The 15508-nt window shown below is 46.2% G+C and overlaps 1 protein-coding gene across 1 annotated transcript in view; it reads left to right on the top strand.

The window, feature by feature from the left end:
• The first annotated feature begins 631 nt into the window (after window positions 1–631).
• Window positions 632–15508, top strand: part of LOC144770933 (uncharacterized) — a 34548-nt gene continuing 19671 nt past the window's right edge. Inside the window, exons 1-2 of the mRNA XM_078655765.1 lie at window positions 632–784; window positions 2262–2790. Coding sequence (XP_078511891.1) covers window positions 728–784; window positions 2262–2790 — 586 coding nt within the window. The 5' untranslated portion in view covers window positions 632–727. The remainder of the gene's footprint in view (window positions 785–2261; window positions 2791–15508) is intronic.

Raw genomic sequence — 15508 nt, 5'->3', positions numbered from 1 at the left:
AGGACTTATATACGGCGGCGGCTCTATGGTTGGACACGTGATACAGCTGGGGATCATGGGAAATGTAGTTCTTTTTTACTTTATTTTGATTGGTTGATGAAAAAAGTAGTCAAGAAATGAGAAAGCATAATCGGAGCCTCCGGTCCTGACGCAGCCTCGGGTCTATGGGAAGCTGCGTGGGATTCTGGCCCTGGGATCTTGTTCAGAAGCTTTGGCCTAAACGTGCAGAATGGGACCTTGTCTGTGCGCGCGCCTTTCATATGTATGACAGTGAGCACGCGCGGAATAATCATATTCTTACAACTACTGTTTTAATAGTCTTTTTATAGTCCTATTGTGCGCATGCGCAGTTAGAGGCATCTCTGTTCTGGGCATGCGTAATACAATGCCAAAGTCTTTGGTTATGCGCCTTAGAGAAATAATCTTACTAAACCTGTTATGGGCATGCGCATCAGATTAGTATTTTTGCTCTGGGCATGCGCTTCGGGTTGGAACGCCTGCTCTGGGCATGCGCTCCGCAGTAGTGTCTCTGCCCTGGGCATGCGCTTTTGGATTGGTGTCACTGCTCTGAGCATGCGCATTTGTGTAGTGTCTCTGCTCTGAGCATGCGCACCAGCACAGTGCCTACCCTTCCGGTTCTGTGCAGAGGGGCCATGGCCGCGTCCTTGGGGCTCCCTGCTCCTCCGAGCCGGGCAGAGGGCGCGGGTCCATCCGAGGCCCCCGACCCATGAGGGGGGAGACACGGCCGGAGGGCGGAGAAATGCCCGGCCCGGCGCCCGTGGCGGTGAGTGTCCGTGGTCTGTCCGTGCGGGGGTGGGGGGCTCGGCTGCGGTTGGAGATGGAAGGCCCCCCCGAGACTGCAACACCCGCAGCACAGACATTATATGTATTTATTTAATGCATTCTTACAAGGCGCGGACTTTCCCCGAAGGTGTCAGACAATAGGATCAGGCCATAGATTCCAAGCGACGCAGGCATCAGGCTCACTGTCGCAAGCACAGCAGGCACAGACGCTGTAAGAAAACATATACATATATGTGACACATTTACAATGACTCAAGATCTCCCTGGCGGGGTCTGCACACCTAACATTTCCCCCTTCATACTTAGAGGATGAGGTTGGAGAGGAGGAGACATGCAAAATCCCCATATTTTTATTTGATGGTACACACTTTTTAATCTTTTCTGCTGTAACTTGATTGATAATTAGTTTTAGAATGATTTTTATAATAATACAAGTTAACACACTTGAAATGTATGGGAATCAGAGTACACATGCAATTATAATTGCTTGCATAACGTCACTCTCAGCTGTTTGTCTAGATGAAGTTCATTTATTTTATGTAGGGGGGTATTGTAATGATTTTAATTAATCAAACAATAAACTTGAACACACTGTTGCAAAAGCCTCATTTTATTTTTGTCAGTTTGACATGGCATGATCCTTGTCCCAGGACATAAGCTCGCTTCTCAACAGACACAGCGCATGTTGTATATCAGCGCATGGAGATCTGCTGTGATTCATTGGATATTGAGCCGAGGCTAGCATTGCGTCCTGTCCATCTGTGTTGCACGGGTGTCGGCTCTGACCAGTATGTCATATCGCTTCCATGAAAGCTCGGCTCGCTTTGGTGCCAAGGTTGCAAGAGGACTTTGAGCTGATCAGAGCCAGACATCTGGCTCGAAATTGGCTCAAGCTTTCAGTTTCTCGTCCACCCCTAGAAACATCCACAAACACCTGCACAGATGGTTAGCTCTATATCTGTTCACTGACGGTTTCTTCCTTCAGCCCTCACACACTACAAATATCCCAAAACATCACACCCCACTTACACAGAAAACAAATCTCGGTGCCTCCCCAGAACCATTCTACATCACACATGTTCTTTACCTGAACTACAACCACCACTCCCCACACTACCAACACACTTCCTATCCTTCTCTGTCCAGATACCACAAAACACCCAATTATGAATTTCACAAATCCAGATTCCATTCCCATCCCGAAAACCTTGGATGCAAAGCAACCCCATGACCTGTGACCTCTTCAACCGCAGCAGCCCTTGTCCTTTACCCAGTGGCGCTCTGTGTGCTGGGACTTTCAAGTCCTTGCAAGTGGAGCACGCATATCTGTGAGGTGCTAGCAGCAGCATAACCCCTGCCTGTGACGTGTGTGAGTGGTAGGACCAGTGTTCCTTTCAGTTAGATCATTGAGATATTTCATTCATTCTCCTAACTGAACATCCCTGTGTTCTGTCTAGGTTGTGAGTCCATCTCCCAGTGACAGCCAGGAGTCCATCGACCTACCAAAGGTTGAAGAGGAGAAGGAGCAATCTGACAGGTACCACCAGCACTCAGGGGACTGGGTGAAGAGGGACGTGGTGGACAAGCCTTCTATGGAGCGTCAGGACTCTATCCACCTGGTAAAGATTGAAGAGTCAGACGACCCCTCTTCCAGTAATAGCTGGAGCTCTAATGACGGGGTGAAGGATGAAGCCGCGCTGGAGGCCAAGGACTGCCGGTTATCGAATAAACTGATGACGCTGCCTGAAGTGGAGGATCTATCTGCAGATGATTACAAGGATGAAATTCATATTGTTAAAGTTGAAGACGAGGAGATACCAATTGAATACTGTCAAGAGTCCAAGAACCATTGGAAGAATGACGTGCAGGAGAAACCCCCTAAAAGAGATCTTCACGACTCTATCAAATTTAAAGACGGGGAGGAGGGATTGTCCAGGGATCCTCAGCATTCAGCGGAAGAAGGGAGGATCCAAAACTCAACTGAAGGTAGGGAGACCTGCATTGAGAGACTATTTCTTACATACCTTTTGTGATGCGCACCAGAACACACTACATGAATCACTCTGAGAGGCTAGCACGAAGGTATTTTATAAAGTACAATACTAACCATTTATGCACACCATCCTCTCTGGATTCATGCTGGAACAGGGTTATCAAAGAGCATGACGCTTTTAGCGATGTTTGTGTTCAAAGAAACAAGGGAACCCAATTGTAATGGTCAGGGACCTTGGGTAGTAGTTCGTTACAATTACAAATGTCTCTGACAGGGAAGATACTTTGAAAGAACAATAAATATAAACCTGGAATCCGTGCTATATTAAGGCTGTCCAGCTGGACAGTGATTTTAGTAATGTTTCAGATCACAAAAGCAATAATAAAGTGGGACACTTTGCTTTTGTGATCTGAAACATTATTAAAATCACTCTGTCCGGCTGGAAAGCCTTAATATAGCACTGATTTCAGGCTTATATTTATTGTTCTTTCTATGTATCTTTTAATTTTAGCGATGTATGAGCAGGCACCAAATGCCAAGGTAAACCTTGGCCTAGGTATCGATTAAAGTACAAGGCATAATAATACTTTCTAAGGTCTTAGCATCCCAAAAAGCACACCTAAGTGAGGACCGTGGCATTCCATGCAACTATACTTCAATGTACTGGCTTGTGTGGAGAAAGTTTGCTGAAACTGTGGGATCAGGTGGAGCCAGACATTGAGAAAGCACCTTATTTAAAAAACACCTCTTCTCCTTTGGCCTTCCCGACCTACTCTCCTTCATGATACTAGTCGCTGTACTTGCCTAGCCCTGTGTCTGTTTCTCTCTTTTTTTCTCGCTCACTTCTGTCCTAGCTCTCATTTAGTGAGGCACCAGATGGAAGCTGGATTTTATGCAGGTTGTAGCAGTTGGTGATATAGGGCACAGAACACTCTTGCTACCTAGTGCTAATATCCTCATTAGCCTTGAGGCTGGTATCCTTACCTCAAAAGTTATCAAAAGGTGGTCAGTAGAATATCATATCCTCGTTCTTGCAAAATAAAAAAGTACGGCATGCCTGACATCCAGGTTGTGTAACATCTCCCTACTTTAGGAAGCTTGAATAGAATGGATAAATGCCAGGAGAACGATCTCTCTGTTGCGACGGAATTCAAGGAGCACATTTGGTACAGAAGTAGGATGAGTTCTTAGGATCGCTCATTCTAGCAGACTCATATCTGCAGTGCAAATTCACTACAGCTCGGTTATATGCCTGGCTTACGAGACAGTTACCAAGAAAGAAGTCTTCATGTAAGATGCTTAAAGTCACATGAAGCCAGTGGCTCAAGAAATTAGTACATGAACCTGACTTGGACCAGATTTAAGTCCCAGGAGGCCATGGGGTGCTTCATTTTATGAAACAAATGGGTTAGTCCCATCAGTTGTCTTGTTACCAAGTCTGTGCCAATAGAGAAGGAACCCGTTGGCCTATTTTGACAGGCTCCAGCGGCTGCAAGGTGTGCCTTTCAGTTATAGACCTGCCTGCTGCTGTTGGGTTGGTGACTAGAGAAAGACCTAACACAAGCTCCGTTATATTAGAAATTTGTAAAGCGGCTGGTTACTCCAGTTCGGAGTCACCCCGCACTAGATTTCAACTGAAAGCCTGGTGAGAGAGCCAGCTAGAAGCAGACAAATGACCTAAGGATTTTCTGGAAAAAAGTTTTGGGATGTTTCCCGAAAAGAAGTTTGGAGGGTTCAAGTCTGAAATTTAGAGGTAGCAAATTCCAGAGTTTGGCAGCCAGGAAACTAAAAGAGCTGCCACCTAGACGTGTTCTGCGAATGTTAGGAATCACTGTTTGGACAGTCCCTGAAGATCTCAATCATCGTCTTGGGAGATATGGTTTAATCAGGAGAAAGAGACAGCGGGCCCTTTAAAGCCTCGAAAAATCTACTCGCCCACTCGCAATGTCGAGTCAGATTTTATCAGGTCGAGCTATTTTTAGAACCTACTAGTCTTTTCTGGCGAGTGAACTTTAAAGGAATAGGTGTTCTATTCATTCAGAGAGTGAATGAGCAATAAAGATGCCATTAAATCTTGTTTTTATCTTTACACATTTGATGTCTGTTCAAGGAAAGAGGTCAAATGTCAGTTTGTCTTTTTACTAATTGCTGCTTGGAAAATGGAGTTTATTCTTCTCTCTCTCACTACAGTTGGGAGTTTTGTCAAGTGAGCTGTCTGAAAATGTCAGTTTTATTCTAACACATAATATTTAAAGTAAGCCTGTAAGTGGACAGTACAAATATTTCTAAATATATCAGGAAATATGAATGCCCGTTTTTTTTGATAAGTAAGAAGTGTGATGCAAACAAAGATTTAAATAGGAGCAAAGCAATTCAGATCACTTTATTTGGTGATGTGCAAATTACACATATTTGCAGATTATTTTTTCCCAAACATTATTGTTTGTACACTATATAATTTTGTCAGTAAAACCAGGTCGGTAGGAAATTTTGTGGCCATTTCAATGTAAAATCTGCTGATTGAAATGACCGTGTGCTACCACTTCATGCTTAAGTTATGTATAGGGCTCCCGGTTTTCCGTATTTACGGATGTTTACATATAAATACAGACGGAAATCTATATTTCCTTTGTCTGTATTTATATTTAGAAACGGCAAAACACTGGCAAATGTTGCCGCGCTGCCGCTGCCTGAATTCATTTGAATCCCTTCCAATCAGTCTTTTGGCGCCCTCGTGTGGACAAATTGGCACAGGGTCTTTCAAGGACAGCCGTTCACCTGAGCCAATCCTCGTCGGAATCAAGCCTATGTGTGTGGGTGTGCCAACACCTACGGCCTCACCCTCATAACTTTTTCCCTTTATATGGGGGCTCACAGTCATCATGTGGGTGAGGGGGAGGTGGGGGCTGTTGTTTATTTTTAAATTACTGTGTGTGCTGAATGCCAGAGGGTGCCTTAGTTTATCACGGTGGTGGAGGGAAAGGAAAGGGCCCATTCCACGATTGATGGCCTACTTAGCATGAGGTTAACAGGCTGGAGGGGGGCGTGATAGGGGTCAGACCGACAGCTGTTAGCCCTTGAAAATCGAGTGAATTACCAGTTCTGTCCTCCAGCCTGTTAACCTCATGCTAAGTAGGCCATCAGTCGTGGAATGGCGCGACGGTGGACCCTTTCCCTCCACCAATGTGATAAACTAAAGCACCCTGTGGCATTCAGCACACACGTAACAAAAAGACAGTCAACACTCACCTGGTAAGTATTTGCCACTACCATCTTTCGTGCTCGCATGTTAATACAAAGATCACATGAAGATGTTCATGCTTTTATTTTAATATGGATCCCTTCTTTTAAGTGAACAGGGAATCGCGCGATTAGGACGTAATTGTAGTTTTCATGCTGGAGTGTGTCACATACCGGCCCCCTAATAGAGCCCCATTTTAACAATTTTCTTTTATTGGCATAGCTGCCAAGGTTTCTGATTGCTATGTGTGACATTTTCATAATTTTAGTGACACAGAGCTACACTAGGCTTTGCTGATAACTTAGTGACGTTGCTGCCAGCCTGACACTGTCAGTCACAATGCTCAACCGGCCCAAAAAGAGTTTAGTACGGCTGTATGTGGGACCCGCGGCTCGGAGTCATCGCAGGCAGCTGAAATACAGTCAGTGACTCATCAGACTTGCAGACCAATACTCACTTCGACTCTCCCATAAATAATTATACCGCGGTTCACCGCTTTCCCCCCTGCCTCGGATGCAGAGATCACACCACAACAGGGCAGGCTCGATGTTACAGAGAGCTTTCCAATGCTGCTCTGCTAAGGGACGCTGCTGGCAGGCTCCTGCCAAGTACTGTGTGTGAACTTCTGTTCAATATTGACATTGCTACAACTGCTAATTTAAAACCTGGTACAATTGCCCAATAAATGTAGCAGGGACAGATTAATTATACACACTTCAGGGGGGCACTGTGACGCCCACTTACTTGACGTGGACGAAACACCTCCTGCTGTGAGCGCGCCGCGGCCTTTCAACTAACACCATCTTCTCAGTCAGACACTGTGGCCAGGACATTCCTTCAAGGCCCCCCCACTCCCCCCCGGTCCAGGGTGACAGAAACGGAAGCTGTTGAGCTTGCATTGAGAAGAGCTGGCCATGAAGCCCTGTGGCTGGCAAATACAATGCAAGTCCGCTCCTTCCGTGGCCTGCCCTCCGCCCAGAGTGCCAATGCCACAACAAAACAAGAGCTAATGAAGGGAATCAACAGCAGGCGCGCAACACCCATTGGGCTCACCGGGCTTCAGCCCCCCCCGTCGTCTTCTTCAGCCCGGGCTCATTTGACACGCACTGAAATGATGAAAGAAGGCTGCGCATCGGAGCCGAGAATGTCATTTTTATGATGCATTCTGAGAGGCCCAGCAGCCGAGACAGACAGACAGACAGCCTCTAAACAGTTTCAGTGAACCCCCCTGCCCCCACCTCTTGTTTTCCTTTACTGGCGCTGAGGTGATATCCTTGCCTAAAGGCAGGGATTTCTCCTAAGCACTTAATGTATTCAGCATGGGGTGTGAAGTGCACAGCAGGGGGAAAGGGCCGGCCAGTGCAGATGATGCTTTTCCTTTGTAAAGGAATTTCCACTGGAGTCATAGCCCAGGGGTTGCTGTCTGTGCACTTGTATGGATGTGTATTACATACAAGTGCACAGACAGCAAACCCTGGGCAATGAGGGCAGCAGGAATTCATTTACAAAGGAAAAGCTTCACCTGTACTGGCCGGCCCTTTCCCCCTGCTGTCTGTGCACTTGTAGGGAATTCATTTTTTGGGGTGTTAGTGGGTAATTTTAGGGTTCAGGGTGGGTTAGGGGTTGGGGTGCCAGGGGGTAATTTTAGCGTTCTGAGTGGGTATGGCTTTTAGGGTGCCAGGGGTAATTTTAGGGTTCAGGGTGGGTCTGGGTTTTAGGGTGCCAAGAAGTAATTTTAGGGTTCAGGGTGGGTTAGGGATTGGGGTGCCAGGGGGTAATTTTAGCGTTCTGAGTGGGTATGGCTTTTAGGGTGCCAGGGGTAATTTTAGGGTTCAGGGAGGGCATGGGTTTTGGGGTTCCAGGGGTAAATTTAGGGTTCAGGGTGGGTATGGGATTTGGGGTGCCAGGGGGTAATTTTAGGGTTTAGGGTGGTAATGGATTTTGGGGGGCAAGGGTGTAATTTTAGGGATCAGCGCGGGTATGAATTTTGAGGTGCCAGAGGTAATTTTAAGGTTCAGGGTGGGTATGGGTTTTGGGGGGCAGGGGTGTAATTTTAGGGATCAGCGTGGGTATGGGGTTTGGGGTTCTAGGGGGATGATTTCAGGATTAAGGGTGGTAATGGGTTTTGGGGTGTGAGGAGGTAATTTTAGGGTTCGGGTGGGTATGGGTTTTGGGGTGCCAGGGGTGTAATTTGGGGGTTCGGGGTGGTAATGGATTTTGGGGGGCAAGGGTGTAATTTTAAGGATCAGCGTGGGTATGGGGTTTGGGGTTCTAGGGGGATGATTTCAGGATTAAGGGTGGTAATGGGTTTTGGGGTGTGAGGAGGTAATTTTAGGGTTCGGGTGGGTATGGGTTTTGGGGTGCCAGGAGTGTAATTTGGGGGTTCAGGGTGGTAATGGATTTTGGGGGGCAAGGGTGTAATTTTGGGGATCAGTGTATGTGTTTTGGGGTTCCAGGGTGGGTTATCTTAGGGATCGGTATGGGTTTTGGGGTGCCAGGGTTAATTTTAGGGTTCAGGGTGGGTATGGGTTTTGGGGTGCCAGGGGTAATTTTAGGGTTCAGGGTGGGGATGGGTTTTGTGGTGCCAGGGGGGCAATTTTAGAGTTCAGGGTGGTAATGGGTTTTAGGGTGTCGGGGGTAATTTTAGGGTTCAGTGTGGGTATGGGTTTTGGGTTAATTTTAGGGGTTGCAATGTCACTGTTCGAGTCCCCGCTCATACGTTCTATCCTCCAACATTCGGCACCTGTCCCCATTTGCAGCGGCGTCGGTTGGCGTCGCTGCAGGATGCCGAGAACAGCAACAGGGCTCTCTCCGCGGCCCAGGCTGAGCCGCAACAAATTACATCAAAAGAGTCGCTTCTAGTGGACTATAATTGTGCGATGCATGGCAAGATTCCCCGCTGTACCCTGCAATAAAATTAATGGCGAAGACTTACCTGTCGTGTGGCTCTCTCCTCAGCAGGCGACTCTTTTGATGTAATATATATATATATATATATATATATATATATATATATATATATATATATACTTTACTAAAAAAATAAGCCATTTACAGGTAAATATAAACCTATATCTATACTACTATTATAAAGGAAGAACTTTGAACCTTTGAGGCAGGTAAACTCGGGAACCACAGCGCCAATCCACACACCCGATACATCGTTGTAATTGTCAAGGTGTGCAGATGGACATAGGCTATATAAATTTTAAAAAAAAGTTATTTAAAGAATTTACGAGAAAAATAAGTAGTCCCATGGAAGTAGCGCCGGCCGTGACGTGCGTGCTGACATCAGGAGCGCGGGGAGGAGCGGCGTCCAGGAGCGCGAGGAGGAGTGGCGGACATGAGCGCAGGGAGGAGCGGCGGATAGGCAGGCAGGAGCGGTGGGGAGCTGCGGACAGGCGGGGAGGAGTGGCGAGGAGCGGCGGACCGGTGAACTCAGGAGCGCGGGGAGGTGCGGCGGATGAGGTAAGGCTCCAGGGGACCCACGGACAATATCGGGTGGCCGGGGGCCCTGAAGCCAAGGTCGGGATGGGCTACTACTCCGGGGGACCCATGGACAATGTTGGGGGGGTGGCCCTGAAGCCTGATTGCTCCCGGACAAGGTCGGGACGGGCTGCTAGTATATTCATATGTGGGTGTATAGATAGATGTTTGTGTGTGTGTATAGATATATATACATATATATATATATATGAAACAACCCCTCCTCCAAAAGAAAAGAGACGTGACCCAGAAGGGAGATTCAAAGGAGCACTTTACTGCACACAGGTCTCGGGCGAATGCATTTCGGCACTTTCTGCCTTCCTCAGCGCCCCTCTCCAGCTGCTCCTTGTGCTGCGAATGGTCAGCCTGTCACGCTGTTGTTAACAGTTGCCATGCTCCGCCCCCACGATGTGATGCAATCAAACTGTGTAGTCCTGTGTAGTGGAACTATACTTCCCACAAAGCCCCAATGCTGTGCCTCGAGGAAATTGAAGAATGCTGTGGGGTGATGAAGATCGAGTCGGCTTCCGTGACAGGCGCAGCCATTAAAAGTCTATTGGGGAGGTGAGGCAAATGTACACTTCGGTGCCCCCTCGGGTCCCCCTTGTTTGACCGCCGCAACCTCTCTGCCTGGTGTCCTTTGCGGGGGTTGGCGCGGGAGTCCCGGTCACCCAAACAGGGGATATTAATATCTGCTTACCGCGCTGTCTGCCAAGCGTCCTGGTGGGTAATTGGGGGTTGTTATATTTTAAAATGACACCTTAACTCATGCTCACATTGACTTCTATCCCAACATATACTGCCTGCTAAAATAATTTGCCACTTTGCCAGTGATAACCGCATCCCCAGAAAGGTGCTTCAGTTGTCTTGGCAGAATGAAAACCTATCTTCGTTCAACAATGGGGTAAGAACGACTCTCTGGACTTGCAATGATAAACATTTCACGAGCACATTGTCCTCCTATAGAGGCAATTGTTGACGAACTGGCGAAAAAGGGCCGTCGCTTTGAAATGGCATTGTGAAAATTGGTTATATTGTGTTCCTAAAGTGCTTTGTAGTAAAATATATTAAATTGGCCTTTTAATTCAGTACACTCTGTTCCTTTTTCATAACACAATAGCATATAAATGCATCAAATTAACAAAAATGTGTGCTCTAATTGCTGTCCAGTTTCAAATGCAGAATTCACCACGTTTTCTCCGCTTGACCTGAGCATTAATCGATCCTGATTATCTGCCATTTTAGCCACGCCCCATTGATTAACATTAGCCCCGCCCCTTCATTTGCCATGTTAGCCCCCCCCGAAATTTAGACCTAGTTGCGCCCCTGATCAACAGTACCTACTCTCTCACCACAGGCTACTGGTGGAGTCCTCTGTCTCAATTTGTGTTTGCCACCCGGCACTCTCGCCTACTGTTCTCTATACTGTGCTTTACTGCTTGTCACACTGAAGAGATGAACAAGAAGCCCAGATGTTGTATTTGGGTTTTAGAGATGGGTTTAGGATGGCCTACTTAGCATGAGGTTAACAAACTTGGGGGGAGGGCGTGGGATAGAGGTCAGACCGACTCGAGAGCCATGATGATTCTGTCCTCCACCTGCCTTAACACAGCTACGGCCTCGCCCTCATAACTTTTTCTCTTTATTTGGGGGCTCACCTGACTCTATTTCTTCTTTCCCTGCCCACATGTGCTTGTACTACAATGGCAAAGTTTTCAAATGAATGTATTGTGTTGACCAATAACAACCGGGCGCAGGTGTGCATTGTCAATTTAAATAAATGTGGAAAAATACTAGCTGTAGCTTCGTCTTTTGCTTGTGGCAAAAATAAATGTGGATAAATACAGAAAAAATGCCCAAAAAATAAATATGGATAAATACAGACGGAAATGGCAAAAAAATAGATACCATAAAACCGGGAGCCCTAGTTATGTATTTATTAAAAGTGATAGTTTTTAAACCTGATTTGAGAAACATTCCTGCCCCGCCCTGATGACAGTGCTGTTAATGAACTAAGAGGCAAGTTAGGGGTCATGTATCTCCTATATGTGGCCAGATTTGTATTATATGTGGAGCAAAGGTTTGGTCTATGAAATCAAACAAGAGTTTTTTTTGTACAGCAGACATGCTGAACTCACATATTTGAAGATGCTCTCGTATGTGATAATGAAGAAAATGGCGCTCAGTGAATTAAAATATTTGTCCAGTATCACATAATGTGAGACCAGTTTATGGGTCAAGAGTATTCCAACTAGGTCGAGTAGATCATTTAAGTCACAGGACCTGCAGGTCTAGTAACGATTTTATGATTTCCCGAGGCCTGCCTTTCTGATTGAGGATTCTATGAACATAGCATAAAGCTTTGAAAGAAGTTCTCTCCCCAATAAGAAGCCAATGAAGTTTATCAAGATCTGTGCCAATAGCCGAGCGTCTAGGAATGTTCGAAAGCAGACGTGCCGCAGCATTTGGCCCCCGCTGGAACAATTTCAATCTGGCTTTAGAGGCCTCTATATAGAGCACGTTACAGTAATCAGTACGTGATACCAAGAGTATTGCAGTTTGTTTAGAAGAATCAGGAAGGAGCCCTAAGATTTTACGAATCTTCTTTAGTGTTCTGAAGCAGGTTCCAACAAGGGGTGAAATCTGGTCATCAAAAGATAGGGTGAAATCAAACCAGATGCCAAGGTTTTTCACCTTTGACTGGACATAGAGCCTAGTTTGTTCAGCCGCCAGGCAGTGGACCATAAAGAAGAGTATTCTCCTACCACCAAGATTTTGGTTTTGCCTGAATTAAGTCTAAGGCAGCTGGAGTCCATCCATTTGACCAAATCCTCCAGGCATGCTCTGAAATAGTCTGTGGCTTTTCTGTTGTCCGGCACCATGGTTATGATCAATTGGGTGTCATCAGCGTAGGACACAGTTTTGACACCATGGCACTCAATTATTTCTTAAAGGGGGCTCATAAACAAATAAAATTAATTTGGACTCCGGGTAGAGCCTGGTGGCACTTCATGCTGCAGAGGTTGTATCTTAGAGCATAGGACAGCTGAAGAACCTGAAACGTCCAACCTTGAATAAAGTCTGCAATCCAGCCCAGTACATAGCCCCCTACCAGAGCCTCCATAGCTGTTCTAATAACAGACCATGGGACCGTGTCAAGGGCTGCGCTTAGGTCAAGCATGACTAAGGCAGCTGTCTTGTCCTCATCAGCAGCGAGGCGCAGTGACTCAGAAACAAATAAAAGGGCAGATTCTGTGCTGAAGAGTGGTCTGAAACCAGACTGGAACTCATGTAGCAATTCCTTCTCTTCCACAAAATGTATCAACTGCTGGGTGACATATTTTTCAGCAATCATAGCAAAGAAAGGTAGCAGAGATATAGGTCTCAGCTTCTCAGGTTTGGAGTGATCAAATGAAGGTTTCTTTAAGAGGGGAACTACAATGGCATATTTCTAATCCAATGGAACACATCCAGTGGAAAAGGGCAAATTTAGGAGATTACAGAGCAGGGGAGCAATGGGCTCCACACCCCGTTCAAGTACAGCGGGGGAGGCTAGATCGAGTGAAGATCCAGATTTCACTTTAGAGAGTAAAAGGTGAGACTTAGTCACTGATAGTTTTTAGACTAAGGAAGCCTCCAGCTGGAGTGGATGGCAGTTGCCCAGGTATAGGGAACTGGAAATTCCTAGCACACTCAAGGAAAGACGCATAGATAGTGTCTATTTTCTCTAGAAAATAGAGTGCAATCTGATCACGGTAATTGGCCGAGGGAGAGCTTGCAACAGAGATTCGTTTCCAAAGAAGTCAGTGACTATCTGAAAAAGCTCCCTAGAGGAGTTTCCTGACCGCTCAATCTTCTGGGCATAGAATTGGGCTCACTTGTTTCTCAGTTGTTTATGGTATTCTTTCAGCATATTGAGGTAGGTATTTTTATCCGCTACATTATAGTTCCTACGCCAAAGGCGTTCCATGGCTGAGCGTTCCTCCTCAAACCATTTTGTACAATGTTTGGAGCGAGTACTAGTAATCAATTTCATGGGTGCTAGAGATTTCAGAGCATTGATAATCCATACTGCTGCTTGAGGGTTGGCAGCATGGGGCAGACGTTAAGTTCTGGGATTTCCTGGTTCAAAGCTGCAGTAAAGGCAGATGACGTAATCAGAGACCATATGCGTACTCTCCTCGCATGAGCTTGGACAGTGGAGGAGGAGGTACCAGAGATCTGAAAGGGGACCAGATAATGGTCTGATCATGCAATGGGTATGGAGAAACTGCATCATCCAGCGTGGCTTGTAAAGATTGTATCAGGAATATGACTGTAAGTATGGGTGGAAGATTGCACTAGCTGGTTAAGTTGGAACAGCCCAGGGTCTTCAGCCAAGCAGGCTGCTATATGGCATTTGTCCTTTCCAAAATTAATGTTAAGGTCCCCTATAATTAGATAATTAGGTTATCGAATGGCATAGGATGGTATCATGTCCATTAGCGCATTAGCAAATGTAAGGGCAGGGATAGGAGGACGATAAATAAGGAAATCTGTTAGTGTACAGCTATTTTTGAGAGATAGGGTAAAGAAAGCTGCCTCACAGCTGGTGATCTTTAACTCAGTAACATTGCAGCGCAAGTATCGTTTAAAAATCACTGTGAGACCCCCACCCATTTGATTGGGCTGATTGAGTCTCAAGATAGGGCAGTCCTGAGGTACGGCGTCCTGAATGTCGGGTGCTGATAGGGCATTTAACCAGGTTTCAACCAGTAATAAAGAAGGTGGTTGATAAGAGATTATTAGGTTCGCAATCTCATGCTTATGTTTAGGTAGAGAGCGACAGTTTAATAAATGCTCATGTTCTTCATACCATTCTTTTCCTCCATGTCCTCAGTCAAAGAATACTTGCTTTCCTTGCCTCCCCTTTCTAGGATAGCTGATATCACCACCTTCTAGAGAGAGGGTGTCAAGCTAAATGTCCCAAATCCAATTCCACAGACAGCTATTCCCATTATTTGTAAAACACTCCAAAATACAAATGCTGTGTGGTAGGAAATGTATGTCTCCCTGCAGGTTTCAGAGGTATTTCTCACAGAAATGTGACGAAAATGTGTTTTTAGTCAACATTTGAGGTTTGGTGGTATCTCCCCCCAGTGGTGTATGATGCATACGAAGCACATCACGCTGGATACGAAGCACATCACGCTGGACTACCCCAGATGTCTAGTTTTCAGAACTGTCTGGGTCTGTCTGGTAGGTACTTCCAGATAGAAGCCTACCCAAAGCAAAAAAGTGCAGCCATTTAGCATTGTAAGTTGAACAGTATTGGGAAATAGCCAGACTCTCCTGGCCCATATGTAAAAACAACACTGTTGTGATCAAGTGCACACAGGTTCAGATGATTCAAAGAGGTTTTTTCAAGATGGTACAAGATTACAAGGAGACCAGATTTAAGACCCCACCAGGAGCAGCAAGCCAGGCAGCTCAGCCCAGTCAACTGTGAACATTTGACTCCTAACTGTCTGTAGAATAACATCACAGCAAAGTTCCACAGAGAGAGCAAGAAATACATTGGAATCGAGATACAACAAACACCTAAAAGAATCAAATGCCTTCTCGCTTGTCGTTGGGATGGAGTGCTTTGATCCGCAGGGGAGCAGAAAGAGTTTGGAGGTTTATGGGGTGAGGGTGGGCCTCGATGTTAGGATGGGAAAGACCCACACCATTATTTTATTAAAAATATATATTGCTGCCAGAGAATGGGCTTTCTGCCCCCGGGGGAGGGGGGGGGCGCAGATCGGGAGTAATTACCCTATCTGCCCCAGGGGGCAGAAATACCGTTGCCACATTTAGCTGAAGTGGGGGCATAGCCATGCCCAGGGTGGGCTGCCCCACCATCATATTTAAAAACAAAAACTTTCCCCTGCCTTCTAGTGGCCTTTCTGCTTCCCTCCGGAGGCATATTGAGGATAATTAGCCCCATCCGCTCGTGGGCGCAG

The sequence above is a fragment of the Lissotriton helveticus genome, chromosome 7 (assembly GCF_964261635.1).
Source record: "Lissotriton helveticus chromosome 7, aLisHel1.1, whole genome shotgun sequence".
NCBI classification, from domain to species: Eukaryota; Metazoa; Chordata; class Amphibia; order Caudata; family Salamandridae; genus Lissotriton; species Lissotriton helveticus.
This window is presented reverse-complemented; position numbering and strand designations above follow the sequence as displayed.